A 9,574-nucleotide genomic window follows, 5' to 3' on the forward strand; every position below is an offset into this window, starting at 1 on the left:
AGTCTGTAGGATGCGAGAGCTTGGGAAAATTGTTTTTCTCGAATCAGAGAGCTTTACTTTTATCAGACAACAGAGATCAAATTGCTGTATGTGAAGCCTAGATTTTTCAATCTGATTCTTCAGATTCCAGGTGGTATGATAAAAGGTAGAACTTCTTTTTGGTAAAACTGATCTAGGCAAACTTAAATACTGTTTTCTGACTCTATCCTGGGATCTCTCACTTTCTTAGGACTGGGCATTCCTATCAAGAAAACCAACTGTGGAGTTACTTTTCCTCACTGTTTTCCATGGGTTTATTAGGGCAAAAACCAAGGACTAAACAACCTATTAGAATGAACTCTCCTATCAGTACTTAGTATACAGAAAGCCATTTAGAGAGTTTGGGAGGTGCTTGCATGGCCATTATCCTCCTCTGTGAAGAGTCCTCACAGTAGTTATTCTAACTTCTTGTGCTGTTATTATTATATGTTCTTATAGTGTATTCATATTTTACAACATTACCACTTTTTTTTTTTGTAAGTTCTGTGTTTCTTTAAAATTTCCCTCAAATACAGTTCAATGTAAGTATGATGCAGGGTTTTTATACCTTGGCTAACTCAGGACTTTAAAAGAAGCCTTAATGTCTTTTACCTTTAACAGGGAAAGATTTTGGAGAAGACTGGACTTTGCAGTCAAATCACTTTTGGCCGATATGTGCGACAGGGACGGAAACTAGGGGTGGATCCAAAGCTCTTTATCCAGGATCTGCAGTTTAACAAAGTACCTGTGAGGGTTTATCAGCCTAAAGCTACCTCTGATGGGCGAAGGAGAGGTATCATCTTCTTTCATGGAGGAGGCTGGGTATTTGGAAGTCTTGGTAAGCTATTTGCTGGAGGAATTATAGTAATGTAGAAAGAACATTCTCATATTTTTATAAAATTGACATTAGAGGAGGTTTCAGCATGTGATTTGGGAGGAAGTCTGAAGGCAAATACATGCCTTTCTGGAATGAACATTCCCTAGCTGTCTCAAAGATTAGGGCAATAGCAAAGCACTAATTAAAATATTTCTTTTCCAGATACCTATGAAAAAGTATGCCGCTACATATCCAGAGAAAGTGAATCGGTAGTTGTATCTGTTCAGTAAGTGAACCCTACCCAGTTCTATTGTTTGGGGATTATTGTTGCTGTGGTGCCATAGCAGAGCTGCACTGGTTTTGAAAATGTTCTTTTTTGCAGAGAAATTTCTATAGAATTCAGTGAAGTCCATAAAAAGACAAATAGTGATAACGGAGATTTCATAGCTCGTAACTGTTCATGGCCTGATATACTCAGAAAAGACCCAAATGGAAATACTTGGCACACTAAGAAAATCTATAAAAGCCAATCAAAAACTGAGGTAGAAAAAGTCTTCCTGAACATATGAACATGTAATAAGATGCTCCAAACAATTGTGATTTATAGAAAAAGAGAGAATAATCACACTGTATTACTCCCATTTCACACATAGGAAGCAGAGGCACAAAACTATTAAATTATCTTGTCAAGAATATACAGGGAGTTTTCAGCATGACTAAGAAATGTACAAAGTCTCAGTCAGACTCAATCAGAAGACAATCCTACTTTACTGAGTCCTTGTGATTGAATACACAATTTACAGCTTATCTGTAATCACTAACAGGAAAAAATGCTTAGGAGGAATATCCTGACCTGGAGGAAAACCACTCCAAAATGATAGGGCTGGAAGACAGCATAGGATAGCATTTCCTGATCAATACTAGTGACATTTCCTTCTCTTATACTTATCTCTTTCTGCGTATTAGGTATCGTTTAGCTCCTGAACACAAATACCCTGCCGCATATGAAGACTGTCTTAATGCTACCATACACTTTATGAAGAATATAGAGCACTATGGCGTGGATCCTGCCAATGTAATTGTCTGCGGGGACAGTGCTGGGGGCAATCTAGCAGCTGCTGTTAGCCAGACCCTTGCAAGTAGATCCGACCTCCCCAAACTACGTGCTCAGATCTTGATCTACCCAGGCCTTCAGGCACTGGACTTCAATTTACCATCCTATCAGCAGAATCGGGGAGTCCCTCTCTTATTCCGAGAACGTGCTGCTTTCTTTGCTTTGCAGTACCTAAATGGGGATGCATTGCATATGCAAGAGGTCTTGGAGGGCTCTCATATTCCTCCAGATATGAGGCTGAAGTTCAGGAAGTGGGTGAGTCCAGATAACATCCCCGAAAAATTTAAGGTCCGAGGTGTGAAGCCACTTAGGCCCACTGATTTTAGAGCTGAAGTTTATGAGACAGTGAAAAGATTCTGTGAGCCCAACCTGTGTCCACTGTTAGCCGAAGATGCTATTATTCACAAGCTGCCTGAGTCTTTCATCTTGACTTGTGAATATGACGTGCTAAGAGACGACGGCTTGCTTTACAAGAAGAGATTGGAGGACAACGGTGTTCGAGTCACCTGGTACCACCTTGAGGATGGATTCCATGGAATCATAAGCCTATATGATTATTGCGGTTTCTCATTTCCAGCTGGGAAAAGGGGATTGGACAGCGTTATTAACTTCCTAAAAAGCTTATAGTAATCATCTTAGATTCCACGAGTCTGTTCATGCCTCAACCTAGGAAAATATCTTTTTAGGATATTTAATATCAGATGATGAGTAGTCAATCAAGAGCAGCCATTAAAAATTATAAACAAGGCTCATCAGAACCTCATTCCAGCTATTAGTTGGAACATGGAATATGCAAACCTTATACAAGCTTGTACCAGGCTGCAAGCCCTTATCTTTAGCTATGTTAATAAAGAAGAACATTATTTTGAATGGACATCCTGGTTTGTCCCACTTGTTTAAAATAAAATGTGTCTATGAAGAAAGACTGAGTGTTGTGCAGGTATGTGTGGTGTGTTGGTATAGAGGAGTATGTTACTTACATCACAACGTTTTGAGACACACTGTGCTCTGATTCTGAACTCTATTAGAGAAAAAAACCCAGCTGACTCTAGTGGGTTAGGAACCACTGTTGTGCTCAATGGTAAATATGATGCAGCCTAGCATGTGGTTACTGGAACGACAGTCACCGTGGGGACAGCAAACACAAATGGTTCTACGGCCGAGCAGTCCCACACATCACCCATGTTTCTCAGCGCACAGGCAGGCAGAAGTGGAGCCCCTTTGTGCCCTAGTTGTAGCACTGGACTACTGAGTAATCTTTCACCCACATAACTTGAAGGACAGTTCCAACAACCAGGGAGGGTAGTGCTGGTGAGACAAAGAAATATGAATGCATCGCAAAAAGATGGACAGGATTGGTGGAAAATTGAACCCAAATACTCTGCTAAAGTTCTCATTGGAAACTGGCTGGAGGAGCGGAAAAGGGTAAGATCAGGAAGGAAGTGTGAGAGCAGGAATAGAGTGGATCAGAACCAATGCTGTGGAGGTAGTATACTACTGCAGTCGTAAGCTAGAGTCCAGGCTCATCTCAGAAGAGTAATAAAAGAGAGGATAAGCATCTTGCTTGGCCTACATTAATTAATTTTGTTTATGATCTGCCATTCTTCTCTCTAAGCTAGGACAGAAGCAATGCCTGAGCATGGGTTATATTGTGTGGTTCACACTGGACATAACATTAGCCAATTAAAAATGCTGTAGCACTTCTTATGGCAATCACTTCAGACTGCTATACAATTTACATGCAACTAAACAACAACAATATATACAACTTAACAATACATACCAACATTATACAAGAGAGGCTTCATTAGCCCTTAAAACAAATTTTTGTAATCAGTATAATTTGTAATCAGTATTTGTAATCAGTATTTAATAATCAGTATTTAATAATTTGGATATTGATTTCATTTGCTTGTATGAACAAGAGCATCTTTGCTAGCAGAGCTGCTCTATAGATTGCATGCCCTACTTAAGAGCTGAGCAAAATTTTATCATTAGACATTCAACTTTGTCAAAAACATGCCAGTTAGGTTCAATATTGGAGCTGTTAGGGCAAATCCTCCTGACTCTGCTAAAATTACTTCCTTTAGATTTTTTTTTTTGTGGAGCAAAATGCTGGACTATATTGCAGAGACTGGCCTGCTGCAGCAGAAGTAGGAATAAAGGGACAAAAAAAAAAGAGTTCATTTGTCCTTTTCAGATGCTAGTTCACATGGCAGGTGAATTTAACATCAAACCATGAATGATTTTTCAAGGGCTGTACAGTATCTTATATTTACACCAAGGAATCAATCCAGAATTTTACAATGGCTGATTATACCAGCTGACTTTACCATCTGAGAAAAAGTTCATAGCACAGACTTCTTTCCAAATAAGTGCTTTTTAAATGCACAGATGAAGAAAGCAGCACTGGAATAGAGCTTCTGTAATTATCAGATTGCCTTAGCTATACTGAGTGGTGTATCTCTCTCCAGCTTATAAAAGATACTGAGAAACTCGGCAGCAGCATATACAGAACAGACTTCATTTGCTTCCCAGATCACAAACCAGACCAAACACTAAGGAAAACCATGATGGAGAAATTTGAGGTAAGTAAAAGAAATTTCAAATGTAGGGCTTTGTGTGCCAAGATTCCAAACAGCGATGATCTTTGACTAATACTTAAATCATATTTTATATCCTTAAACAACTATATGTGTAAAAGAAGGCACTGCAGTTTACAGGATCCAGAGCTCCCTCGTATGTTTGATTAAAGTAGGATGCCTTTCAGAGGTAGACAAACGGCACATACTTTTTGGTACTCTCTGTTTTTTTCCCAGTCTGTGCCTCGGAGGGTCACTAGGGCACGCTGAAGAAAATCAGTTTGTTACTACCAGCTAGGACTGGGTATTGTGTCTTCAGGACATTCCGTGGGCTATAATATGAGCTTGCTGGTGAAAGAGGATTATATTTATCAGCACACCTCCAATTCATAGGAATGAACTGCACTTAAATGAGTCCCAGATCTTTCACAACAATACTTTCCCCACAAGTAACATCTGCTAGAATGTCCCTTTCTCCAAAGTACCGCTCCACCCAAAAATATTCTTATCATTCTCTCCTGACAGACAGTTGGAAGGTAGTATATGTAACGCTAGTGCACAGTGAAACACTTAAGCAGCGCAAGACAATCAGCTTTTCATTTGCAGGCTTATTAAATGTATCTGCAAATCCGTGATGCATGTGTTGAAATCAGACTAATCAGATTTCATGACATACAGATGTAGTTGCTTAATTTAACTGGAAACTTACTTTGCTTGAAATGCAAATGCCCTTATTTTCAGGGATTAAATTATAAGTAAAAGTAATATAAGTACTGACAAAATTTTGTGATATCCCTGGTAGTACAGTCTGACTCAAGAGCATGCTAAGCCGTCTGAATGCTATGTACAAAAACAAATGGCATGGTTTCATGTACATCTCATTTCAGGGCCTGCCAATGCAGCACTTCTTCAGCCATCATGAGGAACCAAGAAGCCGAAATTTAGTATCGGAGTATGACGATAAATACAATAGACACGGTTACAACCCTGTACTGCCTCCCCTCTGCAGCTGGAATGGACGCAAGTTTGCCTGCATTCCTCAGAAATCAGATTTCCCCATTCTTGGTAGTTTTTGGCATTATTAATTCAATCGGATGGAACATGGTCCAGTGTTTAATATAGACTTAGAACCAGGAACCTCCTTCTGTTTACATTCTGAAAATGGATCTTGCGGTGACTCTTGGCTACTTTCTCACCCAGTCAGTAGCTTATTTTTCTGATTAATAAAGTGGAAATATTATCCATACAACAATACTTAATCACCACAGGAAGCAGTGAAGGGTAGTGTCAATGAACAGATTTCTCTCCCCTATGCAATAATGCAAGATACCCGCTGAAAACAAGGAGAGCTGTGAGATACAACTAGGACAAGAATTCACGGAGTATTGTTATGTTTCTGAATTTAAGTGACATGTACAGCTCTGCTAACTTTTTAAATATCTACCAGAGAGACTATGAAGAATCAGGACTCCTTACATTTATACCATTACTGCTGTCCTATTGATATCTAACAGTGATTTTCGCTTCCAGCCAGAGGGCAGACACACATGCCCTGTGAACAAAAAGATCTGTTTTGTTCTTAATCTGCTGTCAAAATAGTACAAATATTCCCTATGACAACTGTGGAGTAAAAACACCAGGACTAAAAATTTAATTCTATCATTTCTAACATTTAGTCATTTCCTGTCTCAGAACCACCCACCAACTATGGCCTTCTTGATCACCTGATGAAAAAATGGCACAGGAAAGAAGCTGGAGTGATGAACAGCATCTACACCATTTCCTACGAAAGCCCACCGATTTCTGCTTTTGCTACTTGTCAGCTGAGACAACCAGCTAAAACTCATGACTTCCCTTCCAACCAGGGACATCTTCCCCAAAACATTAGTAGAATCCTGGACTATGAAGGGGGTCAGAAATATCTGCAAGCCATCAGCCAACTGGTGAGAGACAGAAAAGCAAGGGATGCCTCTATGTAAACTGCTTAGGGTGATCTTAAGTACTACTTAATATAGCTCGTTGCTCATATACGTAAGAGTGATCTGTTCCATGCGGAAGGAATGAGAATTAGGTTATATAGGCGGAGGGCTGTCTGCTAGTTAGAACAAGTTGCTGGGTTACATTCTGATTTCTGAAACTAACATTCTGGTTACATCTGCAGATGTCTGGGAATATTTCAGAAGATATTAAATCACTGAAAACAAAATTTTCATCTGTTGGTTTCTAGTCAATGAATAGTTGCAGTAAGAAAAAAAACAGTGGGATTGAACCTGGGATTGAACAAAAGGATGTAAATCTCTTAATGGCTTTGTCCTTAGTTGTTTTTTCATTTTTACACAGCTTGCTATACATTTCTTTAAAGAAAGAGGAGAAAAGAAACTTGTGTTATTCCATAATATGTCTGAAAACACCCAAGAATAAAGTAAACATATGAAATGGCTGCATACCTGTGGACAAGGTGAAGCAAAGTTTCTCCCAATGCAGTGAGCAAGCAGACCTTGATTGCCCTTGGCTTTACATACTGAATGGCACTTAATGGTAGATAAGCTGTAGATACGCTGTAGAGTGAACTACATTAGCTGACCTTACGTTACCAAACAGTAAACCTAGAAGAAATAGCTGTAGGTGGCCTTTATACTGCAGGATAGGTCACCCTGATACTTTACTCAGTTGAGAAACTATGTGAACGACCTACGTAAAAAGTGCTGACAGAAGTCCAAATTCTTATTGCATTGCACTGATGTGCAACTTCTGCATTTAAATCACATTTGGTCCAGAGGAGATATTTGCAAGGTTCAATTGCTATTGGTCTGAGGCTCAACAATAAACTTGCAGCATCTAAAGGCTTAGATTAAATATATCTGGAATTAATGCAATGCATATTTACCTCTTCATCAATTTTGCTCAAGATCAGCAAAATACAATTATTTTTAGGAACAAGATAACGCATATACCTTGGTCTTGACATCGACAACCCTCTGGCCGTAGTCTGTACAGTTTTACCTCTGCAACATTTTAGTCACTGTGATTCAGGTTTGCTTTTTCAAGGTTGGATTTTCAACTGAACGACATTGACGATTCAGACGTGTGTGTAGAGTAACAGTGGCACCTATTGGCCAAGTGATTCTTCACTGATCTGTGAGACATCCAAAAACGTCTGCAGGAGATGTATGCAGACTCTCAGCTGGTTGCATGAATCAGAAAGCAGCATTGTTAATGAAATCTTCTAGAAATGCAAGAGCCCTGATAATTAGGTAAGTATTATAGGGGTTTTTTTTTTGCTTCAAAGCTCCAGGGAGATTAAAGGCAATTAGAAAAAATTGAAAGCAAAATAGGTGAAAGTAGTCACTGAAACATAGCCAGCTATTAGTGCTGTGTTATAAAAAACATATTCTCTTGAAAAAACATCTTTAAAATAATCCATAAAGAAGGCATGCCTTACAATGGAATGAAAATTGGCAGATACAGAAATTCTTGTATCTACAAGGAAGTCCATCCAGATTAACTTTATTGCCAATATGACTATAAAAAGTGTATTTTTCTATTTGTTACCCATGTGCTAATATCTTTAATGAAAACACCAATCAGGCATGCATCTTAATAGCTCAACAAATCCCATATAATATTTAGAATACAGCTTAGACAATTATACAAAGATAGGCTTCATTTCACACAATTCTACCAGTTTGCTTAAAAATCTGATCATCAATCATTCATAATTATTAAATATTTATAGTAAATGAAACATTTATGGTTATTTTTTACTGTGCTTCTAAAACCAAAGCTCACATATGGAAAGAAATGACCAGCTTGATGTACAGGGAATTACTGAGATGCACAAGTACCACCTACGAAATTTGTATGAAAACATTCATTCCAAATCTGTAAACTGACTGGGCAGGGCTCCCCAAGCACACGTCTAATCTGTTCAACTATTGAGCCATTTACAAGTAAAATATACGACTATGACACCCAAAGGAACCAAACAAAGCATGCTAGCTAACTGGATGAAATGCATTTTGATAGAGAGCTTCTTAAATAGAAAAATGCACAACTCTACAAGACATGTCAGTTGTGATTAATAATAGCCAGTAGCAAAATATCTGCTTTGAACTGTTCAACTGATTAGCTGTTTTCACTTCAGCAATACTAAATATGTATCACAGATATCTGGCTAGCTTTTTGGTGACTCAAGCCTCAAGTTGAACTCATGACAGAAAGAGTCAAGGCTTCTCCATCTCTTGATCTGAATTCAGTGAAGGTGGAATCGAACACCAACCAGCCAGTAACAAAAATTGAATGAACGTATCTTTATATCTCAAACACATTGCTCAAATACTCTACAAGATGAAATTTCAAACAGAATAGCACTGATAATCAAGATTTTTCCCCCTTTTTTTCCTACAAAATGTAGTTTACCTAGATTATTCCAGACAGAACCCCTCAAAATTGTAAGGTCGAGCCATTGCTAAAGGAATGCTGCAAACACATGGCTGCGCCAAAAATACCTCACTTATATTATCTTGCTGACTATTTTGTTTAGGTCACAGTCCTAGGTTCTGATCCTGTACATCTCCCTTTTATTGCCAATAGGTAGAGGTAAGCATATACACAATTTTTTCCAAGTACTATACTGCATTTGGCAGAAGTGCGTTGAAGTAGGAATGGCAGATAAAAATGAAGGATACCTACACTTATAGTTTATAGACACTAATTCTTGCTGAGACAAACAATGCTGTTTAGTCAGTTACAATATTGCTGTGCTAGAGATTCCTTTAATAATAAATACCTTTGTTGTGTCTAACACAAATACATTTCCCAACTCCCTCAAATCTTCAGAAATTACAAGGACTTTTATTCAAGATAAACCCACTAAAACAGAGGTCATTTTGCCTGTGCTTCAAGAACAGGTAAAAACTGAAACAATTAAGATGTTCACAGCTGCCATGGAAAAGAGGTGAGAAAATCTGAAATTTCAGCATTTAAAAATTTGCAATAACTCAGAAATCCATTTACTAGTAAATAGAAAATGCAGCTAACTAA

The 9,574-nt window shown here is 38.3% G+C and overlaps 2 protein-coding genes across 2 annotated transcripts; both read left to right on the forward strand.

Moving 5' to 3' along the window:
* Positions 1-639: 639 nt before the first annotated feature.
* On the forward strand, positions 640-2,870 carry LOC104079699 (arylacetamide deacetylase-like 4; the record flags this gene model as incomplete). Its single annotated transcript, XM_009581826.1, has 3 exons — positions 640-856; positions 1,058-1,121; positions 1,802-2,870. Coding segments are annotated over 3 exons (1,056 nt in total), but the record flags the coding sequence as incomplete, so codon positions are not given.
* LOC104079700 (chromosome unknown open reading frame, human C1orf158) lies at positions 2,740-6,510 on the forward strand. Its single transcript, XM_009581827.1, has 5 exons — positions 2,740-2,889; positions 3,234-3,374; positions 4,424-4,537; positions 5,419-5,596; positions 6,224-6,510. The coding sequence occupies exons 1-5, from the start codon at positions 2,740-2,742 to the stop codon at positions 6,508-6,510; spliced, it is 870 nt and encodes a 289-aa protein (XP_009580122.1).
* The last annotated feature ends 3,064 nt before the right edge of the window (positions 6,511-9,574 follow it).

This window comes from Fulmarus glacialis, unplaced genomic scaffold, assembly GCF_000690835.1.
Source record: "Fulmarus glacialis isolate BGI_N327 unplaced genomic scaffold, ASM69083v1 scaffold757, whole genome shotgun sequence".
In the NCBI taxonomy this organism is placed as follows: Eukaryota; Metazoa; Chordata; class Aves; order Procellariiformes; family Procellariidae; genus Fulmarus; species Fulmarus glacialis.